Here is a 26,756-nt window from a genome sequence, read left to right as displayed (position 1 = left end):
CAGTCCATATGGTGTAGGTACACTCATAGTGCTCTTAGGGAGGGAGTTCCTGGGTTTCCACGCAGTGAGTGAAGGAATGGCAATACATTTCCAAGTCAGGATGAAGAGAGATTTGAAGTGAACTTCCAGATATTTTTATGGCTAGCCCAATTCAAATTCTTGACAATGGTAACCTACCAGACATTGATAGTGGGGGATTCACCAACGGTAATGCCATTGAATATCAAGGGGCAATGGTTAGCTTCTCTCTTGCTGAAGACGTTATTTGTCATTTAACCTAAGCCTGGATATTGTCCAGATCTTGCAGGATTTGGGACATCGACGGCATCAGTACAAGTTGTTGCAAATGGTGAACAGATTAGCGAACATCCACACTTCTGAATTTGCAATGAGGGAAGGTCATTGATGAGGAAGTTGAAGGTGGCCTGGAACTGAGATGCTTGACCAACGACCATCTTCCTTAGTATTACCTCTTCCTGTGTGCTGGATATGACTCCAACCAGAGTTTTCCCTCCAATTCCCATTGGCCCCAGTTTGGCTAGGGCTCCTTGATGTCAGACCTGGTCAAATGCTGCCTTGATGTCAAGGGCTGTCAGCTCTCACCTTTGGAATGAAGCTCTGTTGTCCATGTTTGAACCAACACTAAGTTAATTTATTAGTGTCATAAGTAGGCTTACATTAACATTGCAATGAAGTTACTACATAAAGCCTCTAGTTGCCACACTCCGGTGCCTGTTCGGGTACACTAAGGGAGAATTAAGCATGGCCAATGCACCTAACCAGCATGTTCTTTCAGACTGTGGGAGGAAACCCATGCAGACACAGGAAGAAAAGTGCAAACACTACACAGACAGTAACCCAAGCCAGGAATCGAACCCGGCTCCCTGGTGCTGTGAGGCACAGTACTAACCATTGTGTTGTAATGAGGTCCGGGGCTGAGTTGCCCTGGCAGAGCCAATGAAGATCCACAGAATCATAGCATCTACGGCACAGAGATAGGCCCTTTGATCCAAGCTAACCCCACACCCCTTTAAACCTTTCCTGCCCAAGTTTCTGTCCAAGTTCTTTTTAAATGTTGTCAATGTCCCGTCTCAACCACTCCTTCTGGCAGCTCATTCCACAAACGTACCACCCCCTTATAAAAAAAAGTTGCTCCTCAGGTTCCTATAGTTCTTCCCCGTTAACTGAAATCTATGATCTGCTGTTGTCAATTCCCCAAACCTGGGAAAAAGGCAGTGCATTCACCCTATCCATGCCTCATGATCTTATACCTCTAAGATTATCCCTCAGTCTCCCACATTCCAAAGAAAAAAGTCCTCGCCTGTCCAATCTCTCCCTATAACTCAGTCCCTCGAATCCTGGCAACATCCATTTAAGTCTCTTCTGCACTCTCCAGTTTAGTGACAGCTGTATGACGACATTGGATGTTAAATAGATCGAGAAGCCCAAAATGGTCCAATATTTTCATATTAAAATCACTTATCCACCACAGTTAGCAAAGAAGAATTTTTTAAATGGGCAAAGTGACACTGAAGTGGAAGACTTCCAGTTTTACTTTTAATATTACAATTAATACGAAAGCAAATGGTATATCAGACTTGCACGGATACATATCGATACAAAAAAACAACTCACCTGAACATATCCTGCACGCTCATCTGATACTCCGACTCCTGGTCGGAGAAGGATGGATGGTAGCTCCGATCCCATTTGTGAATAAAGTTCTGTAATTATTTAAAATTGGAAAAAAAAATCAAGAACACATTGCAATTTCTACATTCCCAGATCAGTACCCTACATTAAATCAGTAGCACATGGGTTTGGTGCCACGCCGACACTGTAGTTAAGAAAGCCCACCAATGCCTCTGCTTTCTCAGAAGATTAAGGAAATTTGACTCCCGCCAACTTTTACTGATGCACCATAGAAAGTATTCTTTCTGGTTGTATCACAGCTTGGTGTGGCTCCTGCTCTGCCCAAGACCACAAGGAACTACAAAAGGTCATGAATGTAGCCCAATCCATCATGTAAACCAGCCTCCCATCCACTGACTCTGGCTACACTTTCTGCTGCCTCAGCAAAGCAGCCAGCATAATCAAGGACCCCATGCAACTTTGGCATTCTCTCTTCCATCGGGAAAAGGATACAGAAGTCTGAGGTCATGTACCAACTGACTCAAGAACAGCTTCTTCCCTGCTGCTGTCAGACTTTTGACTGGACCTACATTGCATTATGTTGCTTTTTCTCTACACCCTAGCTATGATTGTAACACTACATTCTGCACTCTGTTTCCTTCTCTATGAATGGTATGCTGTCTGTACAGCATGCAAGAAAATACTTTACACTATATTAATACATGTACCAATAATAAACTAAACCAAAAATCTCCTCTGTACACAAAGGGGGAAGAGCCATCACCGACTACACTCCATCCTCCTGGCAACCAGCTCCGAACTGTATAACCAAATGTCATCTGAGTTTTCTGGTATTGGTAGATGCAGGATGCAGAGGGGATGGTAGGGATTTGGCGGGGGACGGGGGGGTGGTGGTGAGGAGAAAGAAAAAGGAAGTGATGAGCAAGGATCATGGACGGTGGAGCACAGAAAGAGGAAAGACAAAAAAGAAAGGATTTCAAGCGCAAATGGAAAATTTCAGGCTACAAACAGAATTGTGAAGATAATTCTTTTATTCCAAGACATGTACTCAAAGTCAGGGTTACTTTTAATTGTAAATCTGGTGCTAAAATTGATCTGCTTCAAGGAGGCGCTTTGTGAACAAGTACAAGTTTATGCATTAAGCAGCTTTTTCGTGTTTATTTAGGAATTGCTAAAGCCTCCCCCATACTTACCTCCAGAATCAAAGCCACAAAGAGGTTAACCCAAATGACAGAGGACACCAGCCACCAAGCTACAAAATAGAGTTTGGACCACCTGCAAGATCAAAAGGACTCACTTTAGAAATTAAAACAAGACGCCATCCATTATTAAGCATGGCTTGCAAGTTTTTAAAAAAAATCCTTAAAAGCCAACAATTCGTATCGAAACAAAGAAATCATTCACATTAAAATCGGAAACAGAAATGGGTAAATTAGATTTCTTCACTTCACAGGAACCTGCTCTTGGCAATGAGCTTGGGAAGGGGTGAAACATGTGGAATCCCACATAAGTTGATAATGAAGGCCATTCAATTCATGCCAATGCTACTCTCCACTGGAGAGTCGAATTTCCCTACGTTTTTCCCAGGCCCTTTAAAACCTTCAAGCTTTTAAATGCAGCTCCCTCTTAAATATCAGGATTGACTTGGCTACTAAAGCTGCTTGTGGGAAAGGGAATAGATAACCCAATGAGCCCTCCCGAGTACAAGAACAGAAAACCTTCCTCATTAAGATCCTGCCTACGTAATGCTAATCTGAAGTTTATCTCTGGTTATCAATTCACTCGTTAGTTTTGCTACTGCAACCTCTAGATTCATGAAATGTGTAAGAAAAGCAACTGACATTAGTAAAGATTGTGCAGGAGATACAGCATTAAGCAGGGGAGGCAATGGCCTAGTAGTATTATCACTGGACTATTAATCCAGTAACTCAGCTAATGTTCTGAGGACCCAGGTTTGAATCCCACCAGAGCAGATGGTGGAATTTGAACTCAGAAAATATGGAATTAATAATCGACTGATGACCTTAAAATCATTGTCAATTGTTGGAAAAACCCATCTAGTTCAGTGCTCTTTAGGGAAGGAAATCTGCCACCCTTGCCTAACTCTGGCCTACATGCAACTCCAGAGCCGCAACAGTGTGGTTGACTCTCAACTGCCCTCTGAAACGTTCTAGCAAACCACTCAGTTTCATGGGCAACAAGGGATGGGCAATAAATGCTGGCCAGGCAGTGACGCCCATATCTCACAAAATGTATAAAAAAGGTGGGATTGCTGTCAGTGCAGGCTCAATGGGCCTAATGGCCTCTTTCTGCATTGTAGGGATTCTATGAGTAACAACGCAAAGCTTGGTTCAGTTTGCTTTCAATTCTCAGTTTTGTCACAAGGTGGTGCTTCCTGATAATGCAACATTCTGTATAGTCCACAGGAAGGAAAGAGGGGAAAGCAAGGTCAGCAGATAGCAGCATAATGCTGGGTTGTCCAACATTCCTATCTGACAGGAGGAAGCAAAATACAATCAATGCTTACCGATTACTGTACAACCAGTTCAGATGGCAAAACAATTGAGCCAAAACGAGGATTTTGTTGGAAGGATAGCTTTATAAAGCCACACATCACCAGTTTGTCATGTTATAATGATGGTGATTTCTGAAAAATATACCTTCAACTCATAGTAATGATACATTGTCGATGCACCATTTCCCTTGGGTTCAAATGTTGCATTGCAAACCCATAATCTTTGGGCAAAGTTTGGTTCATTCCAAAGGAATCTATGCAAAATGTTGCTGGAGCCAATAGCAACTATTTTCTCAAATGAAATCACTGCCTCCCAAGGTACTATGTGACACCAGGACTTACTTACTCCAAACAGCTGGCGCTAATCCAAGATGGTGGATAGTGTCAGGCCAGGAAAGGCACCCAGCAACCCACATAGTTACCACCCCATCACTCTGCTCCATGACATAATTAAGGAGGTCCCTGGAACATCTCCTGCTAACCAGGCCTACTCGCCATCCTAGAAGTGGGCATGCTCCCCCAATAGGCAGGTTATCAAAAAGGGCCACAACGGTTCCGAGAAGGATAATGACACCATTTTTATGGAGGCTGGTCTCCAGAAAGGCCCAAATGCAGAAGCCACATTTGTTGACTTAGCCTGGGCCTATGACACAGGTGTGGTACATGGCATACTGCCAAAACTCTCCTAAATCATCTGTGTGGAAAACCTTACAACAAATCAACTCCACAACCAGCATCCAACAGTTCAGTGTGTGACTTGGAGATTAAGCCAGCCATTCAGGCACAGCCAACAATGGATCAGTCCTTGCACCAGCTCACAACCTATACACCAACAACCTCCCTCACACTGCCAAAGCTCCATGCATATACTGATGACATGGCTGCCTTCAACACATTGAGAATATATTCACTAAAGATCTGTGCTCTCTGGATGTCTACTTCAAAAAGAGAGGCATTGACCAAAAACTTGCAAGCTTTTCATTCCAGTCTTCCACCTGAACTCCTCAAAGCCAGGGAGGAACTTCCATGTTCAGTTCAGTGACATAGAAGATAGGAGCAGAGAAAATGTGGTCACTTGTTCCTCAGGTGGAACAGGAGGTAAAACTGTGGGATCCAAAGAGACACCAATGCCCACAATCTGAAATTTTCTGCAGAAATCTTCATTCCTGGTGGCATCACAATCAAACTGTATCAACTGCAGCCACTGAATGAATGATTGTCAAGGCTAATAAACTATAATTGCTACAAATACACATTTTTAAAAGCCCTTAACTTAGAACAGCAGACTGCATAACCTTTAGATTGTATTTCCTGAACTAGGAGAGATTAAGGGCGGGATATTACGACCTTGCTTGTCCCAAAACCGTAAAATCCCACCCGAAGTCAATGGACCTTCCCATGATCTGCCCCTCGCCCAGATTCCCATGGAGGGCAGGACGGTAAAATTCCAGCCAAAGAGTTGGTCCAGTTTAGGGGTGGGGCATTTATAAAAAAAGGTCTGGTGAACAGTTTTGGGTAATATTTCCCACTACGGGGAAAACTGAGAACCAAAACAAAAAGGAAACATTACAGTCGGTTCACTCAAGTGGGGCTTGATGGGCCAAATGGCCTCCTTCAGCACTGTAGGAATTCTATGAAGAAGGGATATGGAGCAAACTGAGTCCAGACGAAATAGCAGAGATTCCCAATGTGCTCCCATACCTGCCTTCATGTAGCACCACTGTGCCAATCTCTTGCAGCACCATGGGGAAGATAAAATAAAATTAAGGATAAACTCATGGTGGGAAAACTAGTGGATTTATCAAAAGGGAATACATTTACTTGAGCCTAACCGCAAATCAGCAAAGAGGTAGCACTCCAGAAATAGTTAAGACACCAAGAACTATGGCCAATTAAAATGTCTACTCACGGACTTGCATATCTTGAAAAGACATCCAGAAAGACCTGCCAGTTGTTTACCACCATTAGATCCCAAAGGGTGACCAAAGCAGCCTACCATAATAACAGGAAAATTTCAAGCTATAATAACCATATTATAAAGGGGTGTGGATGCATTAAAAAGAAAACAGGCACGGCTTCATTTTTCCTATTTCAAATGTTGTAAGAAATTAGAGCCTTTAAATAAACTAATATTTTCTGCATTGAATAGAACTTTGAGATTAGCTAACACAGCACTGCTTTTCTTTCTCTGGAAAGGCAATTTCTAAACAGGACCTCGAAATTTCAGGGTCACTGTTCCATTTTGACATCGCCATGTTGGTAGGAGAGCATCTTGTGTGACCCCCTTGCAATGACATAAAAAGAGGGGAGGAAAATAACTACACTGACATCTTGATTACCTGTCCTGTCTCCATTGCAAGAAGTCTCACAACGCCAGATTAAAGTCCAACAGGTTTATTTGGTAGCAAAAGCCACTAGCTTTCGGAGCGCTGCTCTTTCATCAAGTGAGTGGGAGTTCTGTTCACATACAGGGCATAGAAAGACAAACTCAATTTACAGAATATTGATTGGAATGCAAGTCTTTACAACTAACCTGACATCATGTAACCCCCATGACTTGCCTGGGCTTGCAAAATCTCACTAACCGTCCTGACTGGAGACAACACACATCTCTTTAACCTGTGCTTAACACACTCGCCACTCATTGTCTGTACCTTTAAGACTTGATTCCCTGTAAAGACTCGCGTTCTAATCTTCATTTTGTAAATTGAGTTTGTGTCTTTATATGTCCTGTTTGTGAACAGAACTCCCACTCACCTGATGAAGGAGCAGCAAGTGTTCCGAAAGCTAGTGGCTTTTGCTACCAAATAAACCTGTTGGACTTTAAACTGGTGTTTGAGACTTCTTACTGTGTTTACTCCAGACAAACGCTGGCATCTCCACATCCTGTCTCCATTGGTCAGAGGGATTTGAATAGCTAATTGACATTGGATAAGCTACCAGCCTCCAAGAAAATAAAAGGGTATATTAGCAAGTGCTCAGGAGGAAGGACAGTCCAGGTCAGGTGGCAGTGCCAGTCAAGCATCAACCTTCTTCAGATGGGAGATGGACCAGGAAGAGGAGGACCAAGGGCAGAGTCCCCCAACACTCAGAGCAGAATGCTGCTTTTACAAGCTACTGAGATTCTCCCCACACCCCCAACACTGTGCCAACTGTCCATTCCTCTGGAATCGGTAAACCCCACGGGCATATACTTTTATAATTAATGCATTGAATCTAAACTGTTGTTTCTTTAATTTGAAGAGTTTATTAGGAATTGTCAGCTGCCTCTTTTAGCTACTTGTGACCCCCCCCCCCCCCAACCACCAAATCCAAAATCTTAATGTCTCAAGGCTGCCATTCAAATTACATTGTAAAGGCATTTTGTCTGGATTCATTTCTGGTGTGCCAACTTACAACAAAATCATTGAAGTTGTTGGGCCAATAACCCAGCTGTTCATAGGTACCACACTGGAATGTTAGATTCTCTGGTGAAATGCTCTCGTCCAGGCTGTAAAAGCAACAACACACATGCTGTCTCCTTCAATTTTTTTTTAAATACATTCGCACCCTGCAGGAGGATAAGGAAACTAAAACAGATTTTAAAATTAATCTTGTAAACTTTACAACTAATTGTTTGTAGGTCACAAGGTTCTGCAAATAATCAGTCGAGAAATCAAAGACAGTCTGATAAAACAGATTTTTTTTTAAAACTAACAGTTGCAAGAGTCAATTTACTCCACGCTCAGCAAAAGGTAACAGGGCTATACAAACCAGAAGATCGCAGGCATGTTTTCTTGGTCTGTGTTACGTTGACTGAGGCAATAGCATCAGCATTCCAGATCACAGAATGAAAATGGGACGCAGTTCCCATCCCTGATCACTATTTTGGTGATCTCAGCCAGAATTACATTTGGATGGCCAGTGGATGAAGTCCAGTCAATTCCACAAGGGTGTGGGGTTAAGAGGACAAATTGTATGGTGATGAAAAACAGACTAGGAGGGAGGAAAGGTGATACATTTTCATTTGTACCATAAACAGCAGCTTAATAATAACAACCTCAAGAAATGGCCATATTTGTACCATATAAAACTTGCCTTGCATTTGTTGAGTTCTGGGGAGCTGGGATTGTGTCTTTAAACAATACTACACCAACAATTGCAAATACATAGTACGCCACCTATAACAGGGAAGAAAATGGTACATGTCAAGGGTTACGATATTGTCATTTTCCATATTGAATTCTTCCAATATCAGAAGTTATATTATTCTGGTTAAATGAAATAATTTATCTCAGCAACAGGAATATAAACATCCTGACCAGCCAACACAGACTCCAAAATGGAAGATGGAACAATTTTAAGTAGGAGTCATGGAAACAAAAAAAAAGTTACCACTCACTGGACAACACAATCACCTTTAAAGTAAATTGAGTGTAGCGGGAATGGGATTTGAATCCTTCAGATAAAAAGCTCATTAACCTATTTTCTATTACTTCATGGGATGTGGGCGTCACTGGTTAGGCCAGCATTTATTGCCCATCTCCGAGGGTATTTAAGAGTCAACCGCACATTGCTGTGCTTCTGGAGTTTGGCTTGAACCCACAATCTGCTTCTTCAAAACAGGCAAGATATCTGCCTACTAAACCAGGCTAACTGGCAAAAAAAAGCTGCAGTTGCTGGAAGCCAAACAAAAATGGGAAGTGTTGGAGATACTCAACAAGTCAAACAGCATATAGGAACAAAGGAGGAGTAGACCATTCAACCTATGAAACCATACATTCGTAGCTTCAATGCCAGCCTCCCCACCCCCAAACTACCTCCATATCCCTTTATGACAGATTTCTAAACACCAATCTCTGCTTTATACATACACTGACTGAATTCCAAAGATTCACAAGTCAAGTTAAAAATAAGGTCCTCATCTTAGTTCTGTTTGGAGAACAGTACTTAGTCTGGATAAGTGAATTAATGCAGTCAATTGTTAAAAAAAAAAGCAGAAACCCAGAGATGAATTGCAAATGAAGGACTCAGTCAACAAGTTTATTAGTACCACAAGTAGGCTTACATTAACACTGCAATGAAGTTACTGTGAAAATCCCCTAGTCACCACACTCTGGCACCTGTTGGGTTATATTGACTGAGAATTTAGCACGGCCAATACACAAAGAACAAAGAACAACACAGCACGGGAAACAGGCCCTTCAGCCCAACGAGCCCGCGCCGCCATCCCATTGTCTCAGTGACCTATTCATGATTTTAGTCTATGCCTAATGTGCGAGGATCAGGGAGGTCCAATATAGGGACAATTTGTTACCCAATCAATCAGCCTAAAAGCACATCTTTGGAATGTGGGAGGAAACCGGAGCACTCGGGGGAAACCCACAATGACATTGCAAGAATGTGCAGAGTCTGCACAGAGAGTGACCCAAGTCAGGAATCGAACCTAGGTCCCTGATGCAGCAGTGTTAACTACTGTGCCATCATGCTGTGCGAAAAAAAGTGTACAATAGTATAATTAAGACATCATGAATAATACAGGTGAACAATATTTTTAAAAAGGAATGGAGACAAAGCAAAAGGGATTATGGAAAATCAAGAGTTGCAGAGACAACTCTTATTCTTGTTCCAGTATAACTCGAAGTCATATCTGCTACCAGCAATTGTCCTGCATCTCTAGAACCTGAAGTTGATTCAGGCCACAAGCGTGTAGCTGGACTTGATCAGGATTCAAGCTCAGAAGAAATTAGAGGTGAAAGATATACTTCATAATTTGACTTCTGATTGGTGCCTTTTCTAGTGCAACTTTCTATCAGACACAATGAATAGCAATATTATTTTTTCTATTAAAAAGCCACCTTTTCCACTTACTACAAGAATTCCAGCAAAAGCTCGCAAGTTCTTGATCAGATCAAGGACACTAGTAGCGACTAAGGCCATCAGCTGAAAAAGAATGCAGACAGAAAAGATGTTAAATACAGTACACATTGTACATCAATAGTCAGCGTTGCAACCAAATTCCAGAATACCGAAGGAACCATCTTATTCATATTATATGCAAATTCTAAAGTTGCAGAACCACCATTTTACAACACATGAAAACGGCAGCACACCAGAGACAAAGTTTCCTAGTTGAACACATGCTACTACTCTGCCCTGCCCCTACCTACACCCCATGTAGTGCGTGTATTCAACACAAATGCTTTGTAAAAGAATTTCCACGGTCTGAATGTATCCAGGTGCCATATGTCAAGCAACCTAGGGAACTTTAGCATCGACGGCAGTGAACAATGCTGGGCATTACTTGAGATCAATGGGAGAGTCCACGTCACCAGAATTTATTTTCATCAACGCAGCTTCCTTCACTAAGGGGTGAGCAGCACAGAAACCGTTCCCCTAAAACAGTGGGTGGCAGGGAAAGAGATAAGTGTTTATGATCATGATCAAAGACAACGCGGACTGCAATGTCTCATGGAACCAAGACAAGTTCAAAAAGGTCAGATGATTTCACCCCTCCACACCGCTCAACAGATCACCACTTGTAACCTTACAAGTTTGCGAAACTGATTACATTACTATATTGAACTGGAGGCTGGAAACTCAAGCCCCTTGTTTTGAACTGACAAGAATCACAAAAATATTTTGATCCAAATCACCTTAATATTAGGAATTATCCGAAGGAATCGGAAAACAATAAACATGCTTGCCAGCCGAACAATTTCCCAAAGGGAGAGCAATCCACGTAATTCTGGATTCCTGTAGGGAAGGTCGAACAAGAATAAATTTCAAAATGGATTGAAGTTACTTCTGACAAACTTTGTTGCTGGTTTTGGTTTGCATTTTGTGACAGATGCATGCATTTGGCATATTTACCCAATAGTTCCCAGAAGAATTCTGTGATAGAACATCTAAAATATCCTTGGAAATGGATAATCCTGAAATGCCATCTCATCCGACACACCAGTTCTGTAGCAAATAAGATCACTGTTCCCTTTCACCTTGCAATAAAATGTCAATATGAAAAGGGAGAGTTGCAGAAAAATACCAAGGTATGATTCCCACCAGGGTGTAGCCTGGTGGCACAGTGGTCAGCACTGCTGCCTCTCAGAACCAGGGACCTGGGTTCAATTCCTAACTTGGGTTACTGTCTGTGCAGAATTTGGACATTCTTCCACGTCTACATGGGTTTCCTCCAGGTGCTCCAGCTTCCTCATAGTCCGAGGCATGTACTGGTTAGGTGCATTGGCCATGCTAAAGTCTCCTTCAGCGTACCCAAACAGGTACCGGAGTATGACGACTAGGGGATTTTCACAGTAACTTCATTGCAATGTTAATGTGACACTAACAAAAAAACTCATCAGTCCAAGATAAATTTCACTACTTGTTCCTCAGTGATCACTTGAATGAACCAATAAAGAAGGAAGACAGTGGAAAAGAGCCCAGACTTCACATCAATATTCCAGGCAGTAAACCTATTTTACTGGCTACCTAGCGGTTGATGGAACCCAAGTTATCAATTTAGTTCTTCTAGCAACATTACTTTCATTCAGTATTCTGGAAGACTGCTAAGCTCTATATCCCTATTTCTATGTAGGCATGGACAAGTAGTGATAACGATAATTGTTTTTTTTTTAAAAAAGGACCATTTGAAGAAGGGAACAGTAAACAATTCAACTTCAAATTATATAAAGCTACTTCAAAATTACCAATAAAGACAATTCCAGAAGGCATGGATATAAAAATGGAAGGAACGATTTTCCATACGACAGTCAAAAATCAGTTTGTCCTTCTCCTGAAGATCTTCAAATATGACAAAATCATCAACAGCTCCGTTTTCTGAAATTCCATTCAGTCTGTTACACAGGCACTTCATGCCCGTAAATTCTGAACAGTGATGCCCTCGATTACATATGTTTTCTAAAACACGGTCATTTTATCTCGCTTATTTGCGAAGGATATCGTAAAGTTTATAACTAGGTGAAAGTATAAGGATTAGCAACATACCATCCTGGACGAGGCAAGCCATACTCTATGAGAGATGATAGCTGCAGAATCTGAAACAACAAGTATCAGTTTTTGTTAGTCAATGGTATTCATTAAGAACTTATACTTCCAGTTTGGCTCGTCACACCAGGCGTTTGTGACCCTTTTGGGAATTGTTGATTTACAATCCTTATCACCCAGGTTGATAAGGTTGTTAAGGCGGCGTACAGTGTGTTAGCTTTTATCGGTAGAGGGATTGAATTTCGGAGCCGTGAAGTCATGTTACAACTGTACAAAACTCTGCTGCGGCCGCACTTGGAGTATTCTGTACAGTTCTGGTCGCTGCATTATAAGATGTGGAAGCGTTGGAAAGGGTGCAGAGGAGGTTTACCAGGATGTTGCCTGGTATGGTGGGAAGGTCTTATGAGGAAAGACTGAGGGACTTGAGGTTATTTTCATTACAGAGAAGGTGGTTACGAGGTGACCTAACTGAGGCATACAAGATGATCAGAGGATTGGATAGGGTGGACAGTGAGAGCCTTTTACCTTGGAGGGTGATGGCTAACACAAGGGGACATAGCTTTAAATTAAAGGGTAGTAATTAAAGGACGGATGTCAGAGGTAGGTTCTTTACTCAGAGGATAGTAAGGTCGTGGAATGCCCTGCCTGCAGCAGTTGTGGACTCGCCAACTTTAAGGGCATTCAAATGGTCAGTGGACAGGCATATGGATAACGTCGGAATAGTTTAGGTTAGAGGGTCATTAGATTGGTTCCACTGGTCAGTGCAACATCAAGGGCCGAAGGGCCTGTACTGCGCTGTAATGTTCTACGTTCTAACCGTTTGGCAGATCTCATGCCTTTGTACAGATTTTTCTGAAAAGGCAGCAGAAATCCAAAGAGTTTTACTTTCGTTTTGGCAGAAGCTGTTTGGACGGCAGGCTGAAAGGAATTTTTTTTCTCTTTCTCTCCCTAGGGTTGGAAATTCTGCTGTTAAGTGCGTGGCTGGCTAGCTAGAAGCTAGAGGCAAGTAGTGTCTGATTCTGGTGTGCTGGAAGTTCCAGGGCTGGAAAACCTCAGTGTTTCAATTCCAAAACGGAGTTGAGGAGGAACTTCTTCACTCAAAGGGTGGTGAATCTCTGGAATTCTCTGCCCGTTGAAGTGGTGGAGGCCACCTCACTAAATATTTTTAAGACGCGGGTTGATATGTTTTTGATAGGCAAGGGGATTAAGGGTTATGGGGAGAGGGCGGGAATGTGGAACTGAGACACGACAGATCAGCCATGATCTTATTGAATGGCGGGGCAGGCTCGAGGGGCTAGATGGCCTACTCCTGCTCCTATTTCTTATGTTATGTTCTTATGGGACTGACCAGAGCTGGTGTTGCAAAGCTGCAAGATTCGGCATCAGATGAGCATACTTGCTTTTTGTGCTAAGTCTAGAACAGGGTATATGTTTGTAGGGACATTTGGTTTAAAGCAGTATATTTAGCTGTTGAGGCTTAAAACATCATGGGTTTTTTTGTTTGTAATTGGTAAACGTTATTGCTGATTTTTATTAATCGGGCAACTGTGCTCTCAAACTTTGTTTGATAAAAGCTCCCTAATGGGTCACTTAAATTATACCTGGAGCGAAACATCTCATGCCTACCCGTGCCAAATTCAAAGTGCAAAACTTGTGCTCTATGCTGCCTTGGAGATTCTGACCTGGTTCAGTGACCAACTTCAGCAAAATTAATCCAGCATTAAATATTGCAAAGTAGCATTTAACTAAATCAGCAATGTCCAACATTGCAAGTGACCCATTACTACATCATTAACTGATGCAATAGTTCGAACTGGACCTTCATTATGTTCAGCAAGGAGCTATGACAATTTACTCATCTACTTGGGGGAAAATCCAACCAAACATCTCAACCAAAAATATACTCAATCTTTGTGAAAGGACACATTTCCTATCCACTTGGCCACTAAACAAATAGTAAGAACATAAGAAATAGGAGCAGGAGTAGGCCAACTAGCCCTTCGAGCCTGCCCCGCCATTCAATAAGATCATGGCTGATCTGTCGTGGCTCAGTTCCACATTCCCACCCTCTCCCCATAACCCTTAATCCCCTCTCTTATCAAAAACCCATCAACCCGCATCTTAAAAATATTTAGTGAGGTAGCCTCCACCACTTCAACAGGCAGAGAATTCCGGAGATTCACCACCCTTTGAGTGAAGAAGTTCCTCCTCAACTCCGTTCTAAACCGCACCCCCTTTATCTTGAGGCTGTGCCCCCTAGTCCTACTATCCTTTCTGAGCGGGAAGAGTCTCTCCACCTTTATCCTATCCACCCCATTCATCATCTTATACGTCTCAATGAGATCTCCCATCATTCTTCTAAACTCTAACGAGTACAAGCCTAATTTATTCAGCCTCTCCTCATAGCTCAACCCCCTCAACTCCGGCATCAGCCTAGTAAACCTCCTCTGCACTCCCTCCAAGGCCAAAATATCCTTGCATAAGTACGGCGCCCAAAACGGCACACAGTACTCCAGCTGCGGCCTCACCAATGCCCTATACAGCTGCAGCAAGACCTCCCTACTTTTATATTCAATCCCCCTCGCGATGAAGGCCAGCATCCCATTAGTCTTCCTGACCACCTGCTGCACCTGCAAGCTGGGTTTTTGTGACTCATGCACAAGGACCCCGAGGTCCCTCTGCACCGTCGCCTGCTGCAGTTTTTCTCCACATAAGTAATAATCCTTCCTACCATTATTCCTACCAAAGTGGACCATCTCGCACTTGCCAACATTAAATTCCATTTGCCATTTCCTGGCCCATTCGCCCAGCCTATCTAGATCCTTCTGTAGACTCTCCCCACCCGCCGCACAATTTGCCGTTCCACCAATTTTGGTGTCATCAGCAAATTTCGACACCCTATACTCGGTTCCCTCCTCCAGATCATCTATATAAATGGTAAATAGCTGAGGCCCCAGCACCGACCCCTGGGGCACTCCACTAGTCACCATCCACCAATCCGAATAGCACCCATTAACCCCCACTCTCTGCCTCCTATTTGACAACCAGTCCTCTATCCACGCTAACACCCTACCCCCAACTCCATGCCCCCTGACCTTCTGCAATAACCTCTTGAGGTACCTTGTCAAACGCCTTCTGAAAATCAAGAAAGACCACATCCACTGGCTCTCCTCTATCCACCGCCCTAGACACATCCTCATAGAACTCCAGTAAATTTGTCAGACACGACTTCCCTTTAACGAAACCGTGCTGCGTCTGCTCTATCAAGCAGTTCCCCTCAAGATGCCTCGCTATTTCCTCCTTGATGACGGATTCCAACATTTTATCTACAACAGACGTTAAACTAACAGGCCTATAATTCCCCGCCTTTTGCCTGGCACCCTTCTTAAACAACGGTGTAACATTAGCCGTTTTCCAATCTTCCTGCACTTCCCCGGAATCCAGCGACGTCTGGAAAATAACCACCAAGGCATCCACTATCACCTCCGCCATTTCTTTCAGGACCCTCGGATGCATTCCATCCGGTCCTGGGGACTTGTCCACAATCAGCCCCTCCAGTCTGTCGAGCACCACCTCTCTAGTAACAGTAACGTCATCGAGACCCTCCAGTCCTACCACCTTTCCATCTCTAACATCCGGCAAATTATTCACGTCCTCCTCCGTGAAGACCGAAACAAAAAAGTTATTCAAGACCTCAGCCATTTCCCCATCCCCTACCACTAAGTCCCCCTTCTCATCCTCTAAGGGTCCAACGTTCACCCTAGCCAGCCTCTTCCTTTTTATATATTTATAAAAACTCTTGCTATCCTTTTTTATATGAAGCCCAGCTTCATAGTTTCTCCTACCCTTCTTTATCAACTTCTTTGTCAATCTTTGTTGACATTTAAACCTCTCCCAATCCTCTTCTCGCCCACTACTCTTAGCTACTCTAAACGCCTCCGCTTTTAATTTAACACTTTCCTTCACCTCCTTCGTTATCCACGGCTTATTACCTCTCCTCCTATGGTCCTTTTTGACCATCGGAATAAATTTCTGCTGAGCACCAAGAAAGATCTCCTTAAAGACCCTCCACTGCTCCTCAGCAGACCCTCCTTCCAACGCGCTCCCCCAATCCACATTCGCCAATTCTTCTCTCATCCTACCGTACTCCCCTCTGTTCAAACAAAGGACGTGTGTCCGGGAACCCACTTTCTCCTCCTCCATCTGCACCAGAAACTCCACCATACAATGATCACTCTCCCCAAGAGGATCCTTCACCGCAAGTTCCCTAATTCTACCCGCCTCATTACATAGCACCAGATCCAAGATAGCTCGCTCCCTCGTCGGCTCCAACACACACTGTTCGAGGAAACTATCCCGGCAGCATTCCAAGAACTCCTCCTCGAGCCCACCGCGTCCAACATGGGTCGACCAATCAATATGCCACAAGACTGAGTATACTCATCGACAGCCAGACTAGGAACAGGACAATGAATACATCTCAAAAACTACTGGGAGACACTGAAAAAAACCCAGTATACTTACCACTAGTATTAGAGTTAGAAGCCCATCAAATAGGTTGCTTTTGTATGAACAATAACCTTTAATTCCGAAAGCAAAGAGTTTCAATGCCATTTCCAATATATAGTACAGGACAAAGGAAAGATTCACAATCTGCAAAACCCAAAGATCAAATTAAAAAAGTTGCCCAAACAAAAAGAACACAAGAACTACTAGTTTTCCAAAAGATAGAAGGTGCCTCTCAAAAGCTAAAACTTGACTTACCCCAGAAAAGAACCCACTGCGTTTGGAAATGGGCGTCTCTGCATCATGTACCAAAGCAATCTGTTTAAAACAAAAGTTAATTACGTTAACATCTAAATTTTGCATTGTTCATACTCATGCACCATAGAAAGCATTCTTTATGGTTGTATCACAGCTTGGTATGGCGCCTGTTCTGCCCAGGACCGCAAGAAACTACAAAGGGTCGTAAATGAAGCCCAGTCCATTACTCAAACCAGCCACCCATCCATTGATTCTGTCTACACTTCCCGTTGCCTCAGAAAAGCAGCCAGCACAATTAAGGACTTCATGGACCCCGGACATTCTCTCTTCCACCTTCTTCCGTCAAGAAAAAAAGGTATAAAGTCTGAGGTCACGTATCAACCAACTCAGGAACAGCTTCTTCCCTGCTGCCATCAGACTTTTGAGTGGACCTACTTCACATCAAGTTGATCTTTTTCTACATCCTAGGTTATGACTTAACACTATCCTCTCCTTCTCTATGAATGGTATGCTTTGTCTGTACTGTGTGCAAGAAACAATACTTTTCACTGGAGATATATCGGATCATTGCAAATTCTGAAGCCACATTTTAGACAAGTGTTCTTAACATTTCTGTTTCTGCTTGGTTAGCAGTTAGGACCAGCCCATTTGCCTAAAGTTTCTGTCTGCACCTCTTCCCCATCACTTACAGCATTCAAATAGGGGTAGACAGGTCAGAGTTGGGGCATTAGTGTTTTTTTTAAATCAGATTTTTCAATAAACCACTTATGACAGATCCCCTGGTTGAGAGCCCATGACACCAGACTTGTCATATTATTGTATCCATCACCTACTAGGAGCAATTCAGCACCAATGGCAGAAGGCAAAAATTAGTGTGACAAATTTACAAAGATTAAAAAAAACCACATGCTTACATTTAATGTAAAGACTGAAGGCATGAATAACAAAAGGACCGAATTACATTCCCACTGTGTACTCTTACCCACTTTAACCACAGAACCCTTACAATGCAGCAACTTGGCCCATAGAGTCTGCATCAATTCTCCAAAAGAGCATCTTAGCCAGGTCAATCCCCCCCCCCACCATCCCTCCTCAGGGCCATCTTACCCAGGCCCACCTATGCCCATTACCATAGTTGACCTACCTAACTTGCACATCCTGGGACTGTGGGAGGAAACTGGAGCACCCAAAGGAAACCCACGCAGACACAGGGAGAATACACAAACTCTACACAGACTGTGACCCAAGCTGGAACTCGAATGCCAACCCTTTGTGCTGTGTGGCAGCAGTGCTAACCACTGCCAGCCTAGTTGGTCTTCATTGTCCACATGCAACACCACAAAAGATTGGCTGTTAGGAATGATTTTCTTTAAGCTCAATGACTTAAACAATTGGAAATTGAAAAAAAATGTGCAAAGCTATGTAATCACATTGAGCGACAATTTTCCTCCTTAGCTTTGGGGGACACGATACAAGTATGACAATTTACATCAATTTCATTCACTCAAATTGGTTAAAATATTTTAATTTGAGACACAGAATTACTATTTCTGTTTTTCACAATTTATTTTTAAAGCAGCAAGGTGAGTTATAGCTAACAGCTGAGGATGTCAGCATGGTCAATTTTGATTAATAATAATAGCTTAGAATGCCCACTCTGTTACAGATACCCGATATTAAGACTCGATATCAAGAGTTTCTCACATCAATAAAAATTGGCTACTTACAAAAATGCAAATCACATGCAGTGCAACCATTACGTTCCCAATATAATCTACAAAGCGATGGCTGAACACAGTCTGGAGCTTTTGCAAGAATAACGAACGATATGCTGGTTTGGGCGGGTACTGAAAGGAGACACATTTACATATTTCCTGGTTCTTTGACTACAGCATGGAGTTTTTTTTTAAAAGACATTTGCTTAATTCTTATTCCTGAACAGAAAAACCTTAACCTCAAAAAAAAATTAGGCTTCAGAATTTTAATTTCATTACACTCGACAATTTTCAGTGATTTCTGAAAATCTAAGTGCTGGTTAACGAGGATGTCAATTAAGAGTAAAGTTACGCTTACAGGACATGAACTAGTGCACCAAACGTAATATGGGATGCATTTTGAAGCAATCCGGTATACGTATCCAAAGTTAGACAGGATGAGTATATTGCTGGCAAGGGATAGCATGACTTGAGAAGCTGTTGTGTCACCTTGAACTGGTGTAATCTTAACAGTCAAAATCACATTGCTGAGAGACTGGGCATGGACCAGTGATCTTTGTAAACAGAGCCATGGAAACTGAAATAATTAAGCAGTCAAAACAGTGAGGCTGTCAGTGCATATGCTACGATGCAAAAACTAACTTAGTTACATATATTGCTGCAATGTAGTCCTCCTCTTTCAAAAGCTGCACTGTTGCAGCCTTTACAGATCATTTAGATGTTACCAATTTTCCATGTACTTCAATTATTTACACATTATTGATTATTACATCAAGAATAAAGTTAGGCCTGATTTAAAAAGGAGTTAAGCATTGTTCAAAGGCAGAAGATATTGCTGAAAACTAATTTTAGAAATGTTTGGAGTCTCAACCCTCAAGAACAATCAAATTCTGATGTCCACATTTCACCTTTAACCTCTTGTTAATATCATAATTTGATTCTCCTCTCTGAACAAAGAAAGCGTGTGATTTATACCCCCGTGTTGTTGCCCGAGGATTCTTCAATCCGACTGGCTTGCCGGTCTCATTCCTGGATGCCACAACTCCCACAGGGAATCCGTAATTGGGATAAAATTAAAGCCTACTTTATGGAGCCAACTAAATATTTGTAGGTAGTTTTTTTCCTTTTTGCAAGGTCAGTGATGAATGCCATCCCTTGGCTGCTGACTGAAAATTGTCAAGCAAGCATCAGCAATGAGAAGAGGTTGAGCAATTCAAGACTTACTCAAGTGAAGATAAAAGGAGATTTCCTAAGCAATTTAGAGAAGCCAGAGCCAAAATTAGCCTTCTGTCAATGAGGGGAATTTAACAATGAAACAATTTCTTGTATTAAACAAACTAAGGCTGAGACATGCACTGCATTGCAGAAACCTAAACTCACTTTGGAACATGTCTCAAGTCTGCCAATACATGCAGATAGAGACCATCAGATCTCTTCTACATGGCAGCATAGAAAACAGTAAAGAAGATTGGTTAACCAAAGCATCATAGGAAATTAGTGCAACACTCGGTGATATCAATCTTTTGTAGCAACTTATCTTGGTCACCGTCAGGAAAGATGACACAAAATAAACTAGTTTAAACACAGGAACACAATGGAATAGATTGTGATTATGCACCTAGATATGGAAACTGGTCTTAATCTAAATATGGAATTCAAAATGAGCTAAACTCCACGTTTCCCCCTTCGTACCTCTTTCACGGCCTCCTTGTGCAATTCATCAAAGAGGGCTCGAAATTGCTCTGCAGTAACGCAGTCATGAGTAAATGCCCTTGCTTGCTGCAAAAAGCAAAAGGAGTGAATTATTTTAAAAACGAAACACAAGAACAGTTTATAATCTTGGAACAGGCAACTGAAATGTGTTGCATGAAGGTCTTAAAAAAATAATTTGGAAACTTTTGAACACCTGTAGTGATGATACTCTCATGGTCGTACATGCTAACCATTTCTTCAACAGAAAACTGCATCAACTCACAGGCAAACATTAGAAATTGCTAGGATTACAGTTGAAGGCATCCTTCTCTGTTCCAGAAAGAAGCTTGTCCTCACCCAACGCTCACATTTATATTTATTTTGATTTGTCAAATGTATTAGCATAAAGTGAAAAGTATTGTTTCTTGCACACTATACAGACAAAGCATACCATTCATAGTACACGGAGAGAAGGAAAGGAGGGTGCAGAATATAGTTTTAGTCATTTGATTTATTGTCACATGTACTGGTATACAATGAAAAGTATTTCTTGCGCACTATACAGACAAAGTATATCATACAGAAAGTAAAGGAGAGGGTGCAGAATGTAGTGTTACAGTCATAGGGTGTAAAGAAAGGTTAAATTAATGTGAGGTAGGTCCATTCAAAAATCTGATGGCAACAGGGAATTAGAGCATTGTTAGAGTTAGAATGAAGTTTTAACAGCATAGAACAAAAGTAAAAGATGAATTAAAAAAGGTACGCTGGGCACAGTTTGCAAGAAGTCACCAATCTCCCGCAACATCTTGAGCCACTTCCAATGGTTAACTAATCAAGAGCAAGTGCTAATTCTCTTCAATTTTAGCACCTTAAAGCTTTCCTGCTGTAGGAGAGTCATTGAGCCAGAGACCTTCCCAGCCTATGTTTTACCATAATTAAAATACCATGATTGGCAATTGAGTTTACTCCTGATTTTTCTTCATTCCCAGTAATGGAACAAGTGGGAACTATGACTCTATGCCAAATGCAGGCAATTGGGACTAGCTTAGTGGTAAAAACTGGCTAGCATGGACAAGTTGGGCCAAAGGGCCGGTTTCTATGCTGTAAACCTCTAATATAAATTGAATTACACAAATTTCAGTTACATTTCTCCAGGCAAATGTTTAGATAATCTTCACATCTTAATGCTTTGTTGCCTTATAAGAAACTTTTAACTTGGTAAAACATTCCTAGGTCCTTCAGAGAAGTGCAAACTGAAATTTGACAGAGCCATATCAGGTGTTACAGCAGAAGCCAAAGATTGGCTTTAAAGACAATATTTAAAAAGGAAAGAGTTGGTGGTGTAACAGCTTGCCATTGCCTTCACTGGTGGTATAGTAAAGTATTGGGATGCACAAGAGGCTAGAATTGGGATGCAGATAACGAAGGCTCATCAGGATGGAGGTGGTTAAAAAAAGGAGTTGGAGAGGTGAGGTCACAGAGGGGTCAAAGATGAGAATTTTAAAAAAAAATCAAACCTAGGCATTGCTTGACTGAGGCAAAATAAGTCAGCAAACAGTGGGTTGATCAGTGGTCAAACTTGGAACGCAGGTAAAGTTTTGGGTGATGGTCAGGTTTATGGAGGGGAGCCACAAGACAAATCCAATGCATCCCTGGCTGGTGTCGCACTGACATGGTTGAGGGTTTCAATGAGCCAAGGCAATAACACAGTTAAGAGGTCAAAGTGGACAGTCTTTGTAATGGGACAAATGGGCAATCAGTAGCTCAGTGAGGGGTCAATGACAGCACCAGTGTTAGCATAAGAACTAGGAGCAGGAGTAAGCCATCAGTAAGATCATGGCTGATCTTTTCATGGACTCAGCTCCACTCACCATATCCCTCAATTCCTTTACTGTTCAAAGCTCACCTTTAAAACATTCAATGAGCTAGCCTCAACTGCTTCACTGGGCAGGGAATTCCACAGATTCACAACCCTGTGTGTGAATAAGTTCCTCCTCAACTCAATCTTAAATCTGTTCCCCCTTATTTTATTTTGAGGCCATGCCCCCTAGTTCTAGTTTCACTCGCTAGTGGAAACAACTTCCCTGCTTCTATCTTATCTATTCCCTTCATAATGTTTCTATAAGATCTCCCCCTCAGCCTTCTGAATTCCAATAAGTATAGCCCCAGTCTACTCAGTCTGTCCTCATAAACCAACCTTTTCAATCTGGGATCAATCCAGGGAATCTCCTCTGCATCCCCTCCAAACTGTACACGGTATTCCAGGTGTGGCCTCACCAGCACCCTACACACCTACAAGATAACCTCCTTGTTTTTAAACTCCATCCCTCTAGCAATGAAGGACAAAATTCCTTCTTAATTACCTGCTGCACCCGCAAACAAACTCCTTGTGATTCTTGCACAAGGACACCCAGATCTCTTTGTGCAGCAGAATGCTGCAATTTTTTTTAAATAGCAGCAATCTGCTTCAGCCTCAGACTGGCAAAGCAAGGGATGGAGTTGGTGGCAAGGGAACAGAGTTTGTAGCAGGGACCAAAAACACTGACTTTGTCAATACTTAGTTGGACGTACATTTCCACTCAATGTCATAAAAGCAATCTGTTGAGTGTCAGGTTTTTCCCTCATCCCAATAGTCAAAAAAAATTTTCAATTTTTGACTCACCTTAATAATTTCTTGCTTGTGCGCTGGGGACATTTTTACTCTCTGCAGGACTTGCAGCACTGTGTTGGTACTTACAGTCATTCTACTGAATTTTAAAAAAAAAAGGACAATTTTTAAAATCACTTATTGTAGCCACCAACATCCATCTCTGCAGCAGAATTTCAATGCTGAGCCTCCAACTCCATATTCTTTCTAAAGATCAACTACTTCCAATTTTTGGTACGAATCTCTTTGGTACCAATCTTGGTTCCCCCAACTGCTCATTGTCATCTGCCAGAACCTTATGACTCGCCATTGTGACACATGACAGATGCCCATCCCAACATTCACCCCTTAAATATCCTAGTCCAATTCACTGCTGTCCATTAACTATCCTGCACAAAGCCCACTCACCCCGCAGCTCTGCTTTTCTTGGTTTTCACTGACACCTATAGGCAGCACGATGGCACAGTGATTAGAACATAAGAACATAAGAAATAGGAGCAGGAGTAGGCCATCTAGCCCTTCGAGCCTGCCCCGCCATTCAATAAGATCATGGCTGATCTGTCGTGGCTCAGTCCCACTTTCCCGCCCTCTCCCCATAACCCTTAATCCCTTCTCTTATCAAAAACCCATCAACCCGCTTCTTAAAAATATTTAGCGAGGCAGCCTCCACCACTTCAACGGGCAGAGAATTCCAGAGATTCACCACCCTTTGAGTGAAGAAGTTCCTCCTCAACTCCGTTCTAAACCGCCTCCCCTTTATCTTGAGGCTGTGCCCCCTAGTCCTACTGTCTTTTTTGAGCGGGAAGAGTCTCTCCACCTCTATCCTATCCATCCCATTCATCATCTTATACGTCTCAATGAGATCTCCCCTCATTCTTCTAAACTCTAACGAGTACAAGCCTAGTTTATTCAGCCTCTCCTCATAGCTCAATCCCCTCAACTCCGGTATCAGCCTAGTAAACCTCCTCTGCACTCCCTCCAGCACTGCTGGAGGGCACTGCTGCTGCCCCTCACCACCAGCGACCTGGATTTGATTCCAGCCTCATAACTGTGCGAGGTTCTCCCTTTGCCTGCGCGAGTTTCCTCCAGGTGCTCTAGTTTCCTCCCACACTCCAAAGATACGTGGGTTAGGTGGATCAGTCATGCTAAATTGTCACTTAGCGTCAGAGAGAATTAGCATGGGGTTACAGGGACAGGACCTGGGTGGCATTGTCGGTGCAGATTCAATGGCCCAAATGGCCTCTTTCCGCACTGTAGGGATTCTGTGATTCTACCGGATTCACCCAAACACTCCCCAAGATCTTCCACCTTTAGTTAAACCCTTTATTGGGTTCAACTCTCTTCTTCACCAACATTTGCCACCTTTCCAGAAAGGAAGATCAGATGGTGCCAGTTGTAATAACAGCCCTCATTTCTCAATTCAGTGTTTCAAGATGATGTAATATTCCAATGGCAAACTTCAGTAAACATCCATGTCTTGAAACATATGGTGAATGACCTTTAGGAAACCAACTTAAATATTTTTGCAAATAGAAAATTTTAATATCACCAGATATATGTTTCAAACATGATTCTTTCACAGAGTCATAAGTCTGTGAAATCCACTATCTTAGTGTGCTGGAAGGCGGCATACTGAGTAAATTTAAGTGGAGTCATTGCATGGAAACAGGCCCTTCGGCCCAACTTGTCCATGCCGCCCTTTTTCTTTTTAAAACCCCAAAGCTAATCCCAATTGCCTGCACTTGGCCCATATTCCTCCATACCCATCGTATCCATGTAGCTATCTAAATCCTTTTTAAAAGGCAAAATTATGCCCACCTCTACCTCTGGCAGCTTGTTCCAGACACTCACCACCCTCTGCGTGGAAAATTGCCTCTCTGGACTCTTGTATCTCTACCCTCTCACATTAAACTTATGCCCTCTATTTTAGGCTCCCCTACCTTTGGGAAAAGATATGACTATCCAGCTGATCTGTGCCCCTCATTAATTTACAGACCTCTATAAGGTCACCCCTCAGCCTCCTACGCTCCAGAGGAAAAGTCCCAGTCTATCCAGCCTCTCCTTATAACTCAATCTATCAAGTCCCAGTAGCATCCTAGTAAATCTTTTCTGCACTCTTTTTAGTTTAATAACATCCTTTCTATAATAGGGTTACCAGAATTGCACACAGTATTCAAATTGTGGCCTTATCAATGCCTTGTACAACTTCAACAAGACATCCCAACTCCTGTATTCAATGTTCTGACTGATGAAATCAAGCATGCCGAATGCCTTCTTCACCACTGTCCACCTGTGACTCCACTTTCAAGAAGCTATGAACGTGTACCCCTAGATCTCTTTGTTCTATAACTCTCCCCAACGCCCTACTATAACAACTGAGTAAGTCCTGCCCTGATTCAATCGACCAAAATGCATCATTGTGCATTTGTCTAAATTAAACTCCATCTGTCATTTGTCAGCCCACTGGCCCAGTTGATCAAGACCCCTTTGCAATTGGAGATAACCTTCTTCACCATCCACAATGCCATCAATCTTAGTGTCATCTGAAAGCTTACTAACCACGCCTCCTATACACTCATCCAAATCATTAATATAAAAATGACAAATAACAGTGAACCTAGCACTGATACCTGAGGCACACCGCTGGTCACAGGCCTCTAGTTTGAAAGAGAGCTCTCTACAACCACCCTCTGGCTTCTGTCAAGAAGCCAATTTTGTATCCATTTAGATACCTCACCCAGGACCCCGAGGGAGTTAACCTTACGCAACAATCTGTCGTGCAGTACCTTGTCAAAGGCCTTGCTAAAGTCCACGTAGACAACGTCAACTGCACTACCCCCATCTATCTTTTTAGTCACCCCTTCAAAATGGACAGAGTACAGATTTTAAATGGGGAGGGGTGGGAGCTTAATTGCCAACTTCTACTCCTCGCTCTTCTCCAAATAAAAACTTAAAACAATCGCTTAACAATCAAATTACAGCATTTATGGAATCTTACAGTGATCCACTTCTTCCAGCTTTGGTTGACCGCTCACAGCAAAGCACCTCGAACGCCCCTCGAATTCCCAAGCATCTTCGGATGATTGATGTTTGAAGTGAACTCTGGGAAAGAGAGCAGTAATTTCTTTCAATATGTTGTACCCAAAAGAGTCTTAGTCAAATACACTGGGAGAAAACCTGTTTTCATTCCCTTTGGGGTCCTCTACCTGGTTAATTTTGCAAGATAAGCAACCCTCACTTCCCTTATATAATTAAAACAAAATACTACAAGTTCTTAAAATCTGAAATAGACCAAATGCCAAAGCATCTGTGGAGGGGGAAAAAAGTTAGAGCTCAACTCCCTGGTCCATCAAGAATCTAACTCAGCCTTAAATATAGCCTGATCCGGTCTCCACTGCTTTCCGGTTTCCACAGATTACGGATCGTCAAAAAAATAGTTCTCATCTCCATATTAAATGGGAGACCTCATTCTTAAACCATGTCATCTACTAACCCCATAAGATTAATCCACAACAGTCTACATTTGAACTTGCAATCCCAATCTTTCTTTGTAAAATAAGCCCCTCATCAGGAACGAGTCAAGTGAACTTTCTCTGAAACACAACTGTCCTTTTTCAAATTGAGACCAAAGTGGTACAATGCTCCAAATGTGGTCTCACCAAGATCCTGTACAACTATAGAAAATCTTTCCTACTTTTGTACTAGATTCCCCTCCAATTTGCCTTCCTAATCAATCATTTGGTGTACCTGCATACTAACCTTTTGGGATTCGTGCATCAGGATACCC

At 42.4% G+C, this 26,756-nt stretch overlaps 1 protein-coding gene across 2 annotated transcripts in view; it reads right to left on the bottom strand.

Annotated features, from left to right (window-relative positions):
• Positions 1–26,756, bottom strand: part of tpcn2 (two pore segment channel 2) — a 51,182-nt gene that overhangs the window by 2,050 nt on the left and 22,376 nt on the right. For both annotated transcript variants that reach the window (XM_080189930.1, XM_080189931.1), the window contains exons 12-25: positions 25,968–26,071; positions 22,985–23,069; positions 20,323–20,409; positions 18,643–18,762; positions 16,916–16,975; positions 16,676–16,804; positions 12,152–12,201; positions 10,804–10,903; positions 10,019–10,090; positions 8,246–8,328; positions 7,565–7,658; positions 6,078–6,160; positions 2,847–2,928; positions 1,636–1,724 (exon numbers count right to left, since the gene is read on the bottom strand). In XM_080189930.1, coding sequence (XP_080046056.1) covers positions 1,636–1,724; positions 2,847–2,928; positions 6,078–6,160; positions 7,565–7,658; positions 8,246–8,328; positions 10,019–10,090; positions 10,804–10,903; positions 12,152–12,201; positions 16,676–16,804; positions 16,916–16,975; positions 18,643–18,762; positions 20,323–20,409; positions 22,985–23,069; positions 25,968–26,071 — 1,238 coding nt within the window. The remainder of the gene's footprint in view (positions 1–1,635; positions 1,725–2,846; positions 2,929–6,077; positions 6,161–7,564; positions 7,659–8,245; positions 8,329–10,018; positions 10,091–10,803; positions 10,904–12,151; positions 12,202–16,675; positions 16,805–16,915; positions 16,976–18,642; positions 18,763–20,322; positions 20,410–22,984; positions 23,070–25,967; positions 26,072–26,756) is intronic.

Source organism: Carcharhinus amblyrhynchos, chromosome 6 (assembly GCF_965287045.1).
Source record: "Carcharhinus amblyrhynchos chromosome 6, sCarAmb.v2.hapA, whole genome shotgun sequence".
Classification (NCBI taxonomy): domain Eukaryota; kingdom Metazoa; phylum Chordata; class Chondrichthyes; order Carcharhiniformes; family Carcharhinidae; genus Carcharhinus; species Carcharhinus amblyrhynchos.
The sequence above is the reverse complement of the archived record's forward strand: the minus strand, read 5'-3'. Positions and strand labels throughout refer to the sequence as shown.